This window comes from Cynocephalus volans, chromosome 3, assembly GCF_027409185.1.
Source record: "Cynocephalus volans isolate mCynVol1 chromosome 3, mCynVol1.pri, whole genome shotgun sequence".
Taxonomy (NCBI): Eukaryota; Metazoa; Chordata; class Mammalia; order Dermoptera; family Cynocephalidae; genus Cynocephalus; species Cynocephalus volans.
The window spans coordinates 134328407-134347922 of record NC_084462.1 but is presented as its reverse complement, the minus strand read 5'-3'; the positions used below and the strand labels follow the sequence as shown (position 1 = coordinate 134347922).

General features: G+C 39.4%; 1 protein-coding gene across 19 annotated transcripts in view; it reads left to right on the top strand.

Annotated features, from left to right (window-relative positions):
• TRIM9 (tripartite motif containing 9) overlaps nt 1–10394 on the top strand; it is a 124650-nt gene extending 114256 nt beyond the window's left edge. For 5 of the 19 annotated variants that reach the window (XM_063088587.1, XM_063088582.1, XM_063088585.1 and 2 more), the window contains 3 exons: nt 5996–6299; nt 8724–8886; nt 10332–10394. In XM_063088587.1, the coding sequence (XP_062944657.1) occupies nt 5996–6299; nt 8724–8886; nt 10332–10394 (530 nt within the window). Of the gene's footprint in view, nt 1–1455; nt 1645–4478; nt 4521–4939; nt 4964–5995; nt 6300–8723; nt 8887–10331 lie in introns of all 19 variants that reach the window. The other 14 variants (XM_063088580.1, XM_063088570.1, XM_063088568.1 and 11 more) reach the window with 9 other exon arrangements.
• The last annotated feature ends 9122 nt before the right edge of the window (nt 10395–19516 follow it).

Sequence of the window (19516 nt, the reverse complement as noted above, 5' to 3'; positions counted from 1 at the left end):
AACATAATAATTTTTTATTTATCATATCTGAACAAAGAAACAATCATGCATGTCAAGACATCCAAACCATATGAAGTTTAGGTAGAAGAAAATGTGAATTTATTACTATTGGGAACACAAAGCTTTAACTTCATAAAAAGCAATTTCTTTTATCTGAGATCTGATTTATAGTTTAAAAAAAAATCTTCCCCCAAGGATAGGTCTAAAGCCCGAAAAGCTAACTTTAAATACTGTAAGTTCAGAAATGAAAATGAGGCTGACTCTTGGCAGTATTAAATTAAAACTTGCCAATACCCTTGTTCTGAGTTCTTCAGATAAGATCATGTCCTGCACACATGCATTCCAGTTATTTCTGAGTGAACATGAAGAGTAGCATTTTGATAGGAGAAGGGTGTGTTCAACAAAGAAGAGCTGCTAACAGACTCAAACCAGAAAATATTCCCAGGAACACCCTCTCGCCACCAAAACGGTTACGGGGTGGTTTTGGACACGGAATATTACATTCATGACATGTGTATTTTCTAAATTATTACAATTAAACTGACTTTTAAGAAGCCTCCAATTGATGAAAGATCCATCTCTGACTAGACCAAACCACTGCATAGAACCAGCTATTGTTTGACAAGAGAAAGGAGTGATTTTTGTAATTTAGAGAAACTAACAAGTCCTTCTAAAACTAGATCAAATAGTTAATAAGTCCTTACTCTGATAGAATAATGATCTTCATGCCAGACCTGTCTGAAAAGAAACAAAGACAATTTGCCCCCAGTGTACCTCACCACTGCCCACAGTCTGTTTATTATTAGAGAACCAGAGATGATCAAGTGGCATCCCTAGAGCCTGATCATAGTTCAAATTCAGGTAAGGCTCCTTCCCTGTTTACTTGTCCAGCCCTGTCTTTGTTAGGCCACCCCATATTTACTCTCCTATTCAAAGATCAAGACTTTAATGTGCTAGTACAGAAAATCATCTCATCCATCTAGATATGGAGAAAATATTTATTAGGAGGGAAAGGGGAAAATATGGAACACGAAGTTTGTAAAACTCATCGTCTCCTAAATAAAACCCTTTAAAAGGCCATTGTTGAATACAGAGTAATTTCCATGGTAGTCAAAGAGAATGATCCTCTTGATCATCAATGGGTAAAATTAACCTCTAAATTCAACTCTAAAAATATTTGATTTAGTTAAAAGGAAACCTTCCAAAATACTTTCTCTACTACTAAAAATTGGGAGGAAATAAAAACAATTGCCTGTGATGTTGGAGGTGTCCTCTGGTCTTGGGTCCTGACCCTCCCAGCCCCCAGGCACATTGGTTTTGTAAATGCCTGCCTGTGGCACCCTGCAGGACCACATGAGGTTTTATATGAATGCATTGGTAAGGCAGGTCTTGGGGAACCGTGCACGGGCAGGTAGCAGATTTCTGATCTCTAGTTTGCGTTGATCTTACGTTTAGACACAGATTCAGAAGAACAGACCCTCCCTTTTCCAGTGCCTTCGGAAAGATTGCCGCTCCGTAGAATGAGTCCTTTCTCCTCCACCCTTAATCTACAACCCAGCTTCCCCGGGAGATCCTACTTTGATTTCCGATCCTCACCCCATCAGCTGAGCTTGCATTCCTCTTTACAGTCTCTCAATGCACCGGGTGAGCTGAGCTTGTCAGACTTTCCTCTGCATCTCTGTGCCATGAAGGCATCTCTGAAATACCTGTTTTGTTCTTGCCATTCATGTGCGTGGTGAGGGGGAGGAGCTAGTCTCTGTGTCCATGGCCTGCTTCCAGTATGAGGAGCATTTGGATAATGGCACTTTGTGGCGTTCTTGTTTGTGTGGTGTAAGACCAACCATGGAGCTGTGGTCGATGTATAATGGCATTGGAAAGTGATGAGTGAAGTTGTTCTTTTTGCACAAGCTGGTACCACCATGGATAACCCATGCTGTCATCACATGCAGTGGCATAGCACGGCACGGGCGCTGGCTAAGTGCAAGCTGTGGCAGTAATCTGGAGGTTTGCAACCCTTCTGTATCCAGGAAACCAGCTGTGCCTGGGAGACTGGATCAGTGCATCCAGCCGAGAGTGGTCTGATTAAACATAGACTCAAGAGATCTTTATTGACAAAATAAAAGCAAAAACATGTCAATAGCAGAATGCATCCTACAAAGAAGGCAAACCAGACAGCAGAAAGTGAAAGCATTTTCTGCAAAAGCCTGTGCTCACTGGTAGGAGAGTCGGGCTCATGGCTGATTGTTTTCCTAGCAAAGGGGAGGGACCACTACTAGCTGAATTAGAAACCCATAACTCCTAATGCCTAATGCTCAAGGATACAAGTAATCAAAAAGTCTGGCCTCCCTGAAGTTTCCCATAGCCAAACCAGTTGTGACAGGGCTTGCAGCTGATTTAAGGGAAGCTAGACTTGGGCTACTTTGCAGTGAACCCTGTCTAGCAAATAGAATCTTAAAATATCTACGATGCCAACTTATTTGATCTCTTCAGGACTATATTGTAATCATGGATACACACGATCCACATTTCACATTTCCAGAAGTTACTTTTGTTTTTTATTTTATTCTTTTTGCCCATCCCACATCCTGGAATGAAGAAGGCCACAGCATGACAGTGCAAAAAGGATGCAGGGACTTCAAGCTCTCTCTAAAATGACATTTTTCTTTGTGCTTTTATGTTTCTTCTTGTTTTTCTGTGCACTACTGGCTTTCCAACATGCTTTGTTATGGAACTCCTTTCACTTGTGTCTAATGTATTGAAATATTGTTATAGTCTTTGTAATGTTTATTGTCTGAAGAATAAAATGAAATATGGGTTTTGGGATATTTGATGGGTATATTTAACAGAATTGTTCTAGTCGTATTGTTAAATCTTAAATGTGTGATGGTATGTTTAAAGTAGTGAAAAAAGATTGCATAATACTTGTTTAAAAAAGACTTGCACAAGGCATGATTCATTTAAAAATTTTAAAAGCCCTATTCAGATTCTACAAATGTATTTCTAAAGCTGGATATGAGATTCAGTTTTAAAACTGAGTGTTTCATACTCACTATGTTCTAACCTGCGAATAGTAATTGAAGTGACAATCAATAGAAATCAAACATAAAAAAAAGTCAGCCAGGAGTTGGGAGAAAATTTTTGTATGTGAATTCATACCACAGTAAAATTAACTAAAAATAATTAAGTTAATTAAGTAATGAATTAAAAGTAAGGTCATAATCTTTAGATTTTATTTTAAACTCAGTCATTGGTCCTCTTTTATAGTCCGTTGCTTTTTAAATTCTTATAAAATTATTTCATCAGCAGATTATCCTTCAGTTGTTTTAGAAATTAGCATATAGGGGCCTTACTAAATCAAAAAAACTGGGCCGGCCTGTGGCTCACTCGGGAGAGTGTGGTGCTGATAACACCAAGGCCACGGGTTCAGATCCCATATACGGATGGCCGGTTCACTCACTGGCTGAGCGTGGTGCTGACAACACCAAGCCAAGGGTTGAGATCCCCTTACCGGTCATCTTTAAAAAAAAAAAAAAAAAAATCGAAAAAACTACATTTTCCAGATCAGTCCCTGACACCACTGAAGACTGTAGGTCACTCTCCTTTGAATATTTTAAGAGTAGATGGCCTTCCTCCACCCTAGGGCAGCTTCTCATGGGGTAGCGGTGTCCAAATCTTAGGGAAAGAAGATGGTTGAAAAAGTTCCACAATATACCTGAGACCACTCCCACTTCCACCAACTCCTCCACTCCCTCAAATCAGAAGGATTGATGGGGTAAAATAACCTAAGAAGGAAATGAGTAATTTTTGTTTTTACTACATTCAATTCAAGTCACTATTAATAATTATCAGATGTGTTTATTAACATATGGATTACATCACACCTTTAGCTACATATGTATCATTTAACTTGGGCCAAGTCACAACAAAGACCTTTTGGCGTAACCAGAGTTAGAAATTTGTAGAAGAGCAACACAGCAAAGTTTTATCTCAAGGTACAGTGATTCCTCCATTTCAATTGGGTAAATTTTCTCATTTTTAAAACAGTCAGCCATCTTAATATGGAAACGTTAGTGTGGAAGATTGAACTTGGAAGATGATGAAAATGTAAGCTGCAGAGTTTAGAATCAATTGGAGGAGGATTTATTAAATGGTAAAAAGATGCACTTTTCTCTTTGAAAGAGCAGAGAAGCAATTTTTACCCAACGTGCTTAACAACAGGGATACATTCTGAGAAATGCATTGTTAGGTGATTTTGTCATTGTGCAAACATCACAGTGTACTTACCCAAACCTAGATGGTATACCCTAGATGGTATAGCCTAATTTTTAGCAAAGTAAAGTAACATAAAAAGGGCTTTGTTTTTCTATGAATCAGGCCTCTGGTGACTATATTCAGCTGGTGCTTTTTAAGTGTGTACAAATAATTTTTATCAACCTGGTTCTTGTTTCATAGCTTTGATGTGTAGTATCTCTTTATAGGATGCAATTTTGAGACACAATCTGCACCTTACTCTCAATTAGGCAAGTATACCTACTGTAATTGTTATCTTTTACTTATGTGATTGGTATGGTCAATTTCTTTCACCAAATAAATGGCAGCAGCTTAGTTTATGTCAATAAAATTGTTTAATTGTCTTTTAACCCCATTATAAGTTTTTCAAATTCATAGAAAAAGTGGAAAAGATGCCTCTGTTTTTTAATATTATACCTAAAAGCTTACATTTTCCCCCAGTTTTCTTATACTACTTCAATGCAAAACACTCTTTATGAGCCCTAAATGTAGGTAAAGGTACAAGTCAGACCAACTGTTGTAGTGTATGTAGCATTTGCAATTTAACCCTTTTTTGGTACTAGTCTATCAAAAGAGACATGTTTTCTTATCAATGCCAATTTTGCTTCCTATTTCTCTCCACCATGCCTTTCACTTGGAATGACAACAGTTGACATTAAAAAGCTGTTGGCAGGTATGGAATAACCTTATTCTCTCACAAATAGCAAAGACCAAAGTGCATGTGTGGTAGCTCACAGGTTCAATAAATCAGCAATTACATTTCTTCAGAGTGTGTTATTTGTAGGCAGCATTTAGAACTCAGGGCATAACAGTGTGTACTTACTGTCCATAATACAGTCATGTGTGCTTAACGACAGGGATATGTTCTGAGAAACGCATCCTCAGGCAATTTTATCACTGTGCAAATATCATAGAGTGTCCTTACACAACCCTAGGTGGTATAGCCTACTCCACACCTAGGCTATATAGCATGGCCACTGTCATGTATGTAGTCTGCTGTTGATTGAAACATCACTAAGCAGTGCATGACTGTACCTACTGCTCCAGCAAAACAGCTTACCCATTTAGTATTAGGAGTAATACACAAAACTGTATTTTTAAGTTATGAAGGAAGCAACCTGTCCTACATTCAAATCACAATCACTCATGAAAATTAGATTATGTTGCTTATAGCTTCACAGCTTGTGAGCTTTCACTAGAGCCAAGGAACTTTCCAAAATGATTAGACTTTAGCACTTCTACTAAAGGGATATTTCCTAATTTCACTCCCTGTGTTTTATCCCTCCTTCATCTAGGACTCTAGATTCTAGCCTCCCTGCCTCAGGGGTTACACAGGCATCTTAGCGCATCCCCTCTCCCTTTATGTCTCTGGTGCACTGTTCTGGCAGTCACCAGGTGAAAGGACTTGCACCTTCCAAAACTGATGCCACTTCACTCCCGGATCACCTGGTTGGGAGTGCAGTCTGAGCCAGGTAACCCCTGCTGAATCGGTCATCCGTCCTCCATCTGCTTCCGTTGCAGAGAGTACCAACTCCCAGGACATGTCCCTGTCTGCTCACTTACAGCCCCTCTGGCCCTGGACACCTCCTTCCTGCATGGAAGCATGAAAACGCGACACAACACTCCTCACCTGTCCAGGAGTATGTTCTGGTGCTTAGCTTGTTGGGTCCGTCTTATTAACCCTATTCTCTTCTGTTGTTCCCAGTGGCCTGGTTTGCTTTTGACCCTGGCTCAGCGCACTCAGACATCATCTTCTCCAATGACAACTTGACAGTGACCTGCAGTAGCTACGATGACCGGGTGGTGCTGGGGAAGACTGGCTTCTCCAAGGGCGTCCACTACTGGGAGCTAACGATAGATCGCTACGACAACCACCCTGATCCTGCCTTTGGTGTGGCCCGCATGGACGTGATGAAGGACATGATGTTAGGAAAGGACGACAAAGCTTGGGCAATGTATGTGGACAATAACCGGAGCTGGTTCATGCACAACAACTCGCACACCAACAGGTACCCTGCAGCCCCCAAACCAAGCCTTCTTCACGTTGGCTTCTGCTCAGGAATGAGAGCCCTAGTTCAAAGACCTGTTACATAGATAACAGTAAGGAAGTCAGGCAGGTGGTCTTCATTAAGCAGCACAGGAGGTCTGTTACTCTGAGCTGAGTCCATCCTGTTTATTTTTTGCATAATGAAAAAGGTATGGCACTTTCCTAGACCCTTCATTGCTATAGTCCACCCATGGCTGGAAACTAGAATCCCCATGCATATCCATTGTACAGGAAAACAATCCAGGATTCTAAAACCCAGACCTACAACTTACTAGAAAAGGGCTGCTGGACAAGTTACTTCATTTTCCGAACCTCAGTTTCCAAATCCACCAAATTAGGATAATAATATTTTTCCATGCAGGGACATTCTGAGGGTTAAATTGGATGAACAAAAATGCCTCATACCAGAGGCACCTGAAAATAGAAGCCATTGTCCTTTTTATAATTATCAATATTCCTGTTTGAGGGCTGAGCCCATGGCACACTCGGGAGAGTGCGGCGCTGGGAGCACGGCGGCGCTACCGCCGCGGGTTCGGATCCTATATAGGAATGGCCGGTGCACTGACTGGCTGAGTGCCGGTCACGAAAAAGACAAAAAAAAAAAAAAAAAATTCCTGTTTGAAATAGAAGCCAAAACTAAATGTTATGGATGTCTACTTGGATAGCTTTATACTTGAAACACTCTCTTACTGTATGAATTCAGAGTACCCAGTTTGCTACAGAAAGAGAATACAGTAATCCCCTTCAGGGTTTCCTCTACCACTAAAATATAAACAATTATAATTGAACACATACTATAATTTTTCCCTGTCTTTCCTTTTTCATTTGGTGTGCTCTCTTCAAATGTATTTTTCACACATTTCCTTGACAGAGGAGTGTCTACCATGGACCTTGGTCCACCTTATTCTCAAAGATTTTCCCAGGATACGTTCTCACTGGTGTCTCTGAAAAAAAAAAATACAGTTTTGTTCACTCAGATCAGAGGGAAAGCAAGTCAGGCAGTGGTAGGATAACCGGACTCCACTGTCTCATCACTGATCCCCCTCTAGCTAGTAAACTCCTAGGGCCTCCTGTTCCCTTGGATAGTTTCTGTACATCTCTATTTAGGTGTGTATTTTTCACTATCATGTGAAGTGATCACACACACTGTTTCAACTTGATATCAAATCCTGCTGGATGTAGATAAGCGGTTATCTTCAGTGATTTACATTTGAGGGAACTCTCTGTCACTAGATTCCTGATAACCATCACCCATACACTATGCTTACTTTTTCCCTTTTAGCAGCTTTATTTTGGAGCAAAGGAGTGAATAATAACACAACCATCACACACCATGTAAAGAAACACATTCTTAAAGCTGAACACATCTGCTTGCCTGCAAGCTGCATGTCACTTGTGCTGCACGTCACTTGTTAAACCTGTGAATTGACAAGATGCAATTTGTAAACCTTTCTTTTCATGAGTAGGTGCAGTCTGTATTCTGCATGCAAAAGGAAACAAGTAACACTTTTACATTTCTATGCTCTGCTGAGATGAGGATGAAGTTCAATATTGCTAGACCTCAAAAAGAGGAAAGACAAATCTGATCATCCATGTTTAGTGGCATTTTGTGAAACCGTCAATGCATAAGACATAATTCTTTGTAAAATGACATTTGTATGCAGCTTCCTTAAAATCACTACATTTCCTGTAGTATAATTATTTCACTTTACAGGGAAGAATCCTCTTCTTTGATGTTGTCATTTTACAGAGAGCCTTTAACATCTTAATTCAAGTTCAGCATGCCAAAAAAATTACTGTCTTTCTGGAATGAGTTTTTCTATTTAATAGGTAGCATAAGGTCCCAAATCCAATTTCTTATGCATATATTTTAGGTTCAACCTAAGTGCTTCTTTATTTTGACATTCAAATTAGATCATTTTGTATTTAATGATGTTTAATTCACACCATTTGTGCAAAGTGCAACACGGGTAAAGTCAGAGCTGACAGCCCAAAGACTTTTTTTTCTAGTCTTTAGTGTTTTGTTTCCTACTGCTGTGGCTCAATGGTACAAATACTGTGTGTTCATTCTCAGCAACAGCAGAGCAACCCGTGCCTTCTCAACAGAAACAGAAATCTCCCCCAAGGGAGTGAAAATTGTGGGCAGGGGGAGACAAAAAAACTTACTCTTTTTATATATAAAGCACAGATATACATACAGTATATAAACAGGTATGCAGTATATCCGTGGTATTAAATTTTATGTGAAGAGGGAAAAAATGTTTTAAAAGGCTGGGGGTGGGGAATAATTTTAAACAAGCTGCAAAACACAGGTTTAACCATACAAAAAGGGAAGCTTCTAGAATAACAACAAACAAGTGAGACCCAATTTTTTTTTTTCCCACAGAACTGAGGGAGGGATCGCAAAAGGGGCCACAATCGGGGTCCTCCTTGACTTAAATAGAAAAACCTTGACGTTTTTTATCAATGATGAGCAGCAAGGTCCCATAGCGTTTGAGAACGTGGAGGGCCTGTTCTTCCCTGCGGTCAGCCTGAACAGGAATGTGCAGGTAAGTACTGGGCCCCTGGACGGAAACAGCTTCCGCCAAGCCAGGGGCAGCTAAATCCAGCCTGAGAAAGGGAAGCTGACAGTGTAAGGCCCAGACCAAGACATGAAGGAAAGGAGGAGAGAAAGGCATCAATGTGACAAGTGACAGTATTCCACCCCAGCCCTTCTTTACACAACTAGTTAACAGCAAGTGGGAAACTGGAATTCTATTCATGGTTTGCGAATGATCATCCCTCTGAGTTCTAGTTTCATCTCTAAGTAGAAATGAAAGCCTTTAACCAACTGACATGAAAACAGATGAAATGACTTATGCAAAGCTCCATGAGTGCCTGAGAAGTGCAGATGTAAGACTGAAGTACTAGTATCGTTATCAGAAAATTCGAACATCTTCTCTGCACTCTTGCTCAGCTCTGTTAGGTATGAAGGGACTAAAAAACATAGTCCCTACCAACAAGTTAGTTACTTGTGATTTATTATAGATACAAAATAACAGGCTGCTCTCATTCATTCCACAAATATCTATAGAATGCCTTTAACACTCCAGGCACTACTATAAGTGTATTAGTCCATTTCTGTGGCTTATAACAAAACACCTAAAACTGGGTGATTTATAAACAAAAATGAAATATATTTCTCACAATTTCTGAGGCTGGGAAGTCCAAAGTCCATCTGGTGATGGTGACAGTGACCCAGGGGTCTCACATTGCAAGAGGGTGGAAGCAGAGAGAGCAGAGAGAAACAGTTCCTCATTCTCTCTCCTTTTAAAGCCCTCAGAAGCACGCCCCTGCCCACCATTATTAATCCATTCACCAAGCCATGTTCCTACAATCCAATCACCTCTTCAAGGCTCCATCTATACTATAATAGGATTTCCCACCCTCTTAACAGTCACAGTGTGAGCCAAGTTTCTAAACCATAAAATTTGAGGGACACAATTCAAGCCTCAGTGAGTTTTGGGGGAACATAATTCAATCCACTACAATAAGTATTCGGGATACATCAGTGGAAAAACAAATAGAAATCTTGCCCTCATAGAGCTTGCATTCTCGTTATAGGAGACAAGGAATAAATAATAATTACAACTACACTGGTAATTATATGTGTTAGAAAGTAGTAAGCGCAACAGAGAAAAGACCAAGGGTAAGTTAAGGAGACCAAGCGTGTATCTCCAGTCATAAGGAGCACTACCTCTCCAGAATCCTTTAAAAGAGGCAGGTGGCTGAGAACCACATTACCAAGTGTCGCAAGGATTAGGGAGCTCACCACAGTGGACGGGCTCTTATCACAGGCAGAATTCTGCACAAATTCCCTTTAATGTCTACTAGAATAGACGTTAAAGAGGAGTGAACAGATCCCTTTTTGAGTTGGGATCATACCCACTGTGCACTGTGTCGGCGGGGGGGGGGCACCCACGGTGCTTGCAGAACTCACAGTCTCGTTCCCCAGGTCACGCTTCACACCGGGCTCCCAGTCCCTGACTTCTACTCCAGCAGAGCATCAATAGCCTGAGGATGTGCCGTGGGGGTGCCCTCTGCCTGTTCTTCCCTCGCCTGAAAGAGCCAGCGAGCAGCGGTGGGATGCAGAGAGCCAGAGATGAGAAGGAGAGAGAAGAGCTGCCCCTCCGGTCTTCACCCTACAGATCTGCCCCTTCCCTCCCAGCCTCTCCACTGCCGTCATGCCCGCATTTGCTTCTGTGCCCAGGATTTTTAACCAACAGAGCACAGCCCACCATGTCACTTTGTTTCCACTCCCAGACTTTGCTTTTATTTAACTTAATTTTGTATGTAGGTGAGCTATATTTCATTTCTTTTCTGATCATATTATTGGTGACATACTGAATAGTAGGAAATCAAAGCAAAAATAAGATCATTACAAATAGTTATACATACACATGCTCTTCAACTTACGATGAGTTTATGTCCTGATAAATCTATGGTAATTCAAAAATATTAAGGCAAAAATGCATTTGATACCCTGGTAAACCCATCATAAAGTTGAAAAATCGTAAGTCAGGGACCACCTGTACTAGAAAGAAAATAGACAAGGGTCAAAGAGGCTCACTGGCAAGATCTTTCAGGTTCCTTAGAATGATGCTAAAAATCTGCACATTCTGGCCATAACACCAGAAATGTGCCAACTTAATGCCTTTTCGACTGTGCTATTTTAATTATAATATCTGCTGCCACTCATCACAGCCCTTATTTGGTAAAAATTATGTCAGCATTCTTATTTTTTTTAATGCTGCAATGATACTAAGCCTTAAAAATGGATGTTAAAAAAACAATAGTGACCACAGGCAGAGGACCCGTTCTCAGTAATGGGCGATCTTAAGTCGCAGTCCACAACATTCACATTCTCAGGATAAACACACTTGTCTCCATGTATACTATCTGTGCCTGCTGCAAATGAAAAACTCATCCACTCTGCTGCCATTCACGACCTAACTTCCTGGAGTAGTTGAAATTATGTTTGGAAAAACATGAAATTGTATGTCATTACTATGACCGACAGCAGAATAATAACACTTATTACTTCCATATGGAGATAGGCTTATACATATGTTAACCCTTCAGATTCTTTAGTTTGATATGAAATTTTAGAAAATGTAGGACGCAGAAAGAAGTTCTGATTAGTTGTCTAAATATTTTCCAGTGAGCCAAGAAATTCACCATGAAAAAAACAGAATAACAAATAGAAGAGATAGGATGGGAAACCTAAAAAATTAAAGTTTTGACAAAAAGTAATATATATATAAATAGCTAATTATTTACTTTTGTGCTTACTTTATTTAGGCTATTTCTATCAGTTACAATGTTTTTCTAGTTAAGTGTACCTAATTTATTGAATGGGTGCTATTCTGTTTTGTCCTTCTTAGTTTTCCTTGGCTACAGAAAAACTCTGTTGCAGGGCAACACTAGTTTGATATTTGATTTACTTTCCAATGAGACTCGAAGGCTGGGCCGCTGTAAACTCATAGTTACTCTTGTTCTTTATTAAATTCATCCTGCTAATTAGATTTCTAGTGACTTGTAACGTAGTTTACATTGAATTGCAATTATAGATGCATACAGCTACTGTACTAGGAAAATGTTATTTCTGGTGTGCCAATAAAAGATTTTTATGAGAAAATGAAATGTCTCTTCAGAATTTCTTTGTTTGTACCTATTTTGGGTGACAATTCACCTTTATCAAAGCAATATTTCTTTAGCGAAGTGTAATTGGAAGGTCTCCAAGAGTCTTGAAAGCACATGGTCTTCGCCCTATTTCCTTGGGAGGATGGCACTGTCTCCTGGTTTTCCTTATCTCCTGAACCTTAATTTGGTGTGAAATGTCCACAGTTTAGATGCTTTGGGGGTCTGCCTCCAAACATTGAGGACTTACTTTAACAAACTTTCTTCTAAAAAAAGCCACAAACTTGTACAGCAAAATACAGTGTCCCTGACTTTTTCAAATCTGACTCCATTAACATTTCTTTGAATGGCTAAACAATACAATTGTTTTAAAATAATTACAACATTATTGATCTCCCTTACATTGTTATTAGCTTTTTAAAATGAACTGTTTCTGTTTTTTATTAAAAGAAGAACATTACCTAAAAGTACATGATCTAGGTTATAGTCTCCCAGAGTGGAGCATTACACGGGTGGCAGCAGCCGCTGCTCTCTGTCCATCCCGGTTTCTACACAATCCTCTTTCCTTACCCCCTACTGTGATACTTTTTTTCTTCCTCAATTGGTCCCATCTCTCTCCTCCCAGTTCTCTTCTCTTCTCTTCACTACCTAATGGAACACATTATACTTCTCTCCTGGTACTAAGGCTAATGGGACTTCTGATCCCCAGTATCTCTTCATAGGAATGTTTAGGTGATTTGCAAGAAACATCCTATTTCCTGGAAATGACATTCCTTTTTTCCTGGCTCTAATGTATGCATTAGTCTTTTGCCCATCTATTCAGCTCACTGTTAAGAAAGGAGGGTTTGCTTTTGAGTTGGAATTTCTGGGAACTCAAGAATTGGAAATCAAGGGAACTATAATAATTAAGTGAAGAAGTTCTCAGGTCACAATACCTTATGATTTATATGAATAAGCTAAAGGCACCTGTATATATTCTTCAAACATATGTACCAGCTACTTCCACTGAAACTAGAGTTTAGGGAAGTTTGGGTCTGACATAATACATCACACATAACTGAAGCTAAATAAATCGTTCATTTAACTGAAGAACCAGTTTTTTGGACAAATACAGAATTGGGGGTACAAGTGAACAGGAGAAGTACCTAATTAAATGCACAGAAACATCAGTCTGGACGTTTTGATTTATTACTTCTCCACCCTGCCATAGCTGTAGAAATGCTGCAGAAATATATAAGTGGATCACTTCTCTGGGAAAAAAGGGACCAAAATTTTATCAAATTTTTATTACAGAATTAGATATCACAGAATTAGATGGTGGTGATGGTTGCAAAACCTTGTAGATTCACTAAAAACACTGAAATGTATACTTAAGAGGGTGAATTATATGGCTTGTGAATTATATCTCAATATAAAAAAAAATTGTTTCCATTACAACACTCAAAGGATCTCCTGAGCAGGAAGCCAAGTACATGGGGACACCAGGAGTCCTCTCTCAGGCCCATCACACAGGGTGCCTCCCTTTGCCAAGGTTGTGCTGTGACGAGGTCACTGAGGGGCCATTTTGGACAAGACCCTGAGTCTAATGAGGACTCTCCTTACAGCTTCCCTGAAACTACAACTAACAGTCTGTTCCTATTTCCCCAAACCTGTCCAGATACTTCTGCAAGGACCTAGGATCTGATCTCCTGACCCCACCTTTCCTTTTCCCTTTCCATATTCCCCCAGTGAATGGAAGAGCTCTCATTAACTTCCTCTTCCTGTCCAGTAGGAACTGCCTCTACATTTTATTCTCCATCTTCCTAACATGGACTTTAGTACGTCCCTTTCCTTAGGCCCATAGTAGTGCGGAGAATAGAAAAACTGGCTACAGAATAGCTCTGACATACCCCTTAGTGGTCATGAATCTTGCTCATATCTTTTTTCCCTCTTGCATCAGGTAAAAATTTCATTCACCATAAAATCTAAAAGGTGTTCTTGCCTTTTTGTCCCAATATTTTTTTGTAAAATTCTCTAATAACTAATAAAGATAATAAATTATCATTTGATTAAATAAGTATGGCTGAATGTTACATTCTAACTAGCTGTTAACAACTTAGAAACCAATAATGTTTGGTATATGGCCATGATTTTTAATGGAAACCAGGAAGGTAAAGCAACCAACTTGATGAGAGAAAGTGTCATGAATGTATAAGCCAGTGGTTCTCAACCCTGGCTAACATTCTCTAATAAGGACAATATGTTCAACGTGTTTCTCATATATGTCCTGTACAACCAAAGGGGCATAAAGCAAGATAAAGCATATAAAAGAGCTTTGTGCAGTGATGATGAAAGACATGTTAGATGTACGTATTAATTATTAAGCAATAATTATACTCTGCACCATCAACCACCCTGAAAGTAGTGATGTACCATGACAGAGCTCAGCACCTGGCAGTGACTGCCTTGGTTCTGGTCCTTCAAGGCTGTGCCAGCTGTGTGTCCTCGGGCAAGGGATGAAAACTCACCCACAGTTTCGACATCTCTAAAGTGGACATAATAATAGGATTGTTTTGAGGATTATATCAAGTAATACAATGTAGAACACTCAACACCGTGTCTGGCATATAATGAGTGCTATGAAGTGTTAGGTATCATTAATCTGTGTGCAATCTGTTAGTGATGAACAGTATCCCAACTGAATCAGTAATGATTCTTACTATCATCATTGTGGGAGACAATGCCTGTCTCTGAAACTTGACAAAACCTTTGTCAAATTCTTCTGCAAAAATTAATGGAAGAATGTAAGCAAAGGAAGGCTGATAAAAAGCAGTAAGTTGCATGACACATTAAAATCAATTTCAAAGCAACAAGAATCAAAATGGTATAGTATTACTAAAATCGACTACGGGATAACTCAAAAATAGAGATTTTAACAGATGTTGAGCAGAGAATAACAAAGGGGGGAATAAATTATGAAAAATATTCAAAAATCGGTTAACTATTTGAGAAGCAAAACTATATTCTTAATCATACCACATTTCAGATATTAAGGTATTTAACATAAAATATTTAATACCTTAATAAACCAGAAGAGAATGCAAATATTTATCTGATCTTTCTCAAGGAGGCTTCAGTCACTGTAAAACAGTTTATGTAATAGGGTTCTCAATTTTCTGAAACTCCTTTCCAACTTATATTTTACATTTTAAACACTCCTTTGTTATCCCTGCCCATATATCATAGCCATCTGTTTTCTTCTTTAATTAACCAGAACCATCTTTATCCTGTCCAAACTCATTTCAAGAACCAAAGACATTTAATTTACTGATTTATTGTTATGCTGCCATTTAACAAACTACTTTTATGGAAAGAGGGAGGTATTAAATACGAACTACTCTGTGCTCCGTTTCTGGACTATGTTTTCAACCTAGTGGTTAATGAGTGTATAATGAACAAGTCATCTGCAGTAAATGAGGATCCTAATTGTTCCTACTGTAATGCTGATTTTTATATGCGATCTCAATATATTTTCCTAATTGCCTGGTTGGCAGTACGGCTGTCAGATGTGAAGAAATAAGTCTCCAGCCTTATCGTTTGGGAAGGCTTAATGATGAGCAGGTAAAGGTTAATTGCAGCTTCTCAAGAGGCTGATTTCATCATTAGTATTTTTGCAGAAACAATAGGCTTTGCAGAATATGCAAACTTTATCTAGGTATAGTGACACACTGAGACCTGAAACACCAGCAGAAAAACCACAAATATCTTTATCGGAAGGAAATCAGTCAGTCTTTAAAACTTCTGAGCTCTAGCCAAAACTCCATGCCACTATCAAATTCCGCATTGTCAAGATTTCAGCTATAACACACATGCTGTGGGTAAGCTAGCTGTCCATCATCCTAGCTAAGGGGACACTTTTCCTTGATGTTAAGAGAGTCTGAGCATCTGCTCTCCATGCCTTGGGGACGGGGAATGAGAGAATCCTAATGGATCAGATAAAGCACTGAGGGCCAGTCCAAGGGGGAATCTGAATACCAAATCAGGGGCCAAAAGGGAGCAAAAGAGTACAGGATACTGGGCACATTTGGTGACAAAGACAGTCACGGTATTTCACATGGCACTGTTTATTTGTTTCCCTTTTCTTTTTCTTTTCTTTTTTTTTCTTTCACCGTCTCAGTCATGCAGCTTCATCCTCAAGCCTCTTGCTTGGTCTCTGGCAGTAACTAGAGCAAACAATAATCACTGAGGCACATTCCTAGCAGAAACTTTCAAAGACCCTATGAAGGAGGACAAGCAAGGAACATTTTCAGTTCTGCCATAAAATGGGTCTGACCCACTATGATATTTTTCATGATCTGAATCCTCCTGGGGCCAGAGTAATAATAACAATCATTATAATCCACTATTTTCTTCTTTCTCAGATGCAAAGTTGATTCATTTTTTCATTTTTATTTTTCACATTTTAACATCTCTCAAATCAAGACACAGCTGACAGCATATGTCAAAAGACACTGGCCAGCCACTAGTAGAGAGGTAGTTCTCAGCCTCCATTGCACACTGAGATCATCTGCAGAACTTTAAAAATACTGATGCCAGGCTACTAATTTAATTGCTCTTGGATGCAGCCTGAGAATCTAGAATTCTGTAAGTTCCCCAGGTGATACGAATGTGCATCCAGGGCTGAGAGCTCAGAGGTAAGGAATGAGTGGGTGGCACATACTCAGAGACGGTTGTTATGACTTGCACATTTTGGAAAAACAATAAGTGGGGAGTATTATTTCATTAGTCTGTTACTTCTGCTGAGTTATTTGCACTGATATCTGGTCAAGTTAAATTTCCATCATAATTATCACTTAAAAGAGATTAAGAGATTTAAGAGATTCCATTATCACGCAACATAGAAAAGAAAAAATATATTGTATATGCACAAAATTAATAATCATACAATTGAAGGTAATACAATTGAAGGCAGTAAAAATTGCCAAGATGCTAAGAACTGGTCACAGATTTTTTAAATCTAGGAAAAGTTGTTGGAACCAATTGATGTGTCAAGAAGAATTATCATTCAAATGTCCAAATCTGTCAAAGGCTTCAGATACTTCTCAGAAAAGCTCCTCACTTCCAGTTACTTACAATTCAATTAACGGCAACAATACAAACAAAATAGCCAAAAGGGAAATGAAAACACACACACACACACACACACTCGATACCCCAGGATTCTTTAAACTATTCTGCAGTATCAAAAATATGCTAACAGGGTTCAGATCGCATGCAGGGGTTACCTTTACATTACACATAACTGCCAATGGCCATACTCGGTAGAGCAGCATTTTGGGTGGATAAGTGCATGCTATTGTGCGTTAGGTTTTTTTAAAGTTATATACATTTAACACAATTGCTTTTGGTTTTCTCCAGAACAGCTAATATTAAGTCAATGGTGCTTCTTACAATCTCTAATGAAAGCTACTTACAGTTGAGAAATACTCTAATTATATGTCACCATATGTTGAATCTTACTGTTTTCCAGGCAATGTACTAAGGGCTTTCCATGAATCACCTTGCTTAATCTTCATCTTACTTATGGAAATGAGGAAACTGAAGCACAAAGAGGTTAAGTAACTTGCTCAAGGTCAGACAGCAGGTAAGTGGTAGAGCCAGGATTTGAACCCAAATAGTCTAACTCCAGGCCCCTCGCTCTTAACCATCAGGTTATATGCACTGTAATTGCTGCACAGAGTGTACCACACATAACACACTCACTCGATAAATATTTCATGAACACCTATTCAGTGCTAAACACCACTGTGCCTAGTAGGGATACCAGTGAATAAAACAGACAAGGTCTCTGCTTGTTAGGGTCAATATTCTCATAGGGAAATGTAAATAATAAAGAACTAAACAAACAAGGATCAAGATCATTTTAAACAGTAGTAAATACTACATTGGAAATCAAACAGGCTAATGAGATACAAAGTTATGGAGTGGCCAACAAGGTCCTCTCTGAGGAGGTAACATTTGGGCTGAAGAAATCAGAGGGAGGGGCGGGGGTAAAAGGCTTGGGCCAGAACAAGTCAGTCCACGGAGGTGCAGCCAGCGAGGCTGACTTGTGCAGCGAGCAGGGAGAGTGAATGAGGTCGGGAGTGGGCAGTGCCACACCACGGAGGCCCTGCAGGTCAGGTAGGAGCCTTTAGTTACTGAAAAATCAAACTTGACTCTGGCTGCCCTAAAGGTGCAGAAGAAATGTCTAGAAAGATGGGAACCAGGGTGGCTCTGGGGACCAAGGTAGCAGGAACTGATGAACATTTTGTCTTCTTGGAGCCCCCCAAGGGAGCACTAAAGCTCCAGCTCTTTCTCCTCTTGTCTCTCTGCTCAAGATTTGATTCCAGAAAGACAGTGTCTAATTTTACTTGAGTCCTGTGTCTGCCTGTTAGCTGAGGGAGGACAGGACATCATGACTTAGAATCCAAGCCACTAAATCCAACCTGAGTTCCCAGAAAACTGGAGGTGGATGCTGGGCAGCAGACTGAGCCAGGTCCCCCACACCGTAAGAAGTTTTGGATTTATTCTAAGTGTAACAGGAAGCCACTGGTGGGGGGTTTAAGCAAAGTGGAGTGACAGGTTATACATATATAGTGTTTTCAATGAATTAATGCTGCTTAAGTCTGTGCCTTTAATTTCTGGGATGTGTTCTTCTTTTACAAAAGCAAATGTTTTAGAAATGGCAGAAAGCAAGAAGGCATTTACAGTTTGAGCAGAGAATAAACAGGAGAGGGGAAATTCTCTTCAGCGTCAACTTTATGTTTCAGAATAGCAAATGCTCACAACTGATTTAGCTCAAAAAACAACAGAGCTTCCACAACTCAGTAAAAACTGGGGCCACAGCCAGTTTTACTTGATACATCTTTTCCAAGCAATGAACACAAGAAATTGCTGCCTCTAAGCTACTTGAAACTGAGCTGGGAATTTTTTCATGACATAAATATCTACACAGCTGATAAAAAACCAGTTTCATTGTTTGGGTCTTACTGATCTGAAAAATCTGTCTCAACATTGACTCTGGAGTCACAAAAACCCAGTTCCTAGGACAGGAACTACTTACTAGACATGAGCTTCGACAAGTTAATTAACCTCAATATCTTTAGTTTTTCATAAACTGTAGATAATAATCCCTACATCATAAGGTGGTTGTCAAGAATAAGTTAGAAACTATGTTAAGTACCTAATACAGTACCTCATTGGGATTCCTCTCTATTAAGCTCTTGTTTATCTTTGCAATGGAGAATGGTCAACATATAATTAAATACACATTGCTATTAGACTCACAGTGAGGATGTGGAGGCGAAAAAGTGGTTTACAAAGGGTTTTGGCCTTGAATAACTTTAAGATTTATATTCCGTAAGTAGAGTTCACACCCAATGCTTTCGAGGGCAGGTAACAATAATAATCACTAATGTTACTTTAGTGCTCACGGTGTGCCAGGCACTATTCTAAGCGCTTCGTATTTATTAACTCATTTAA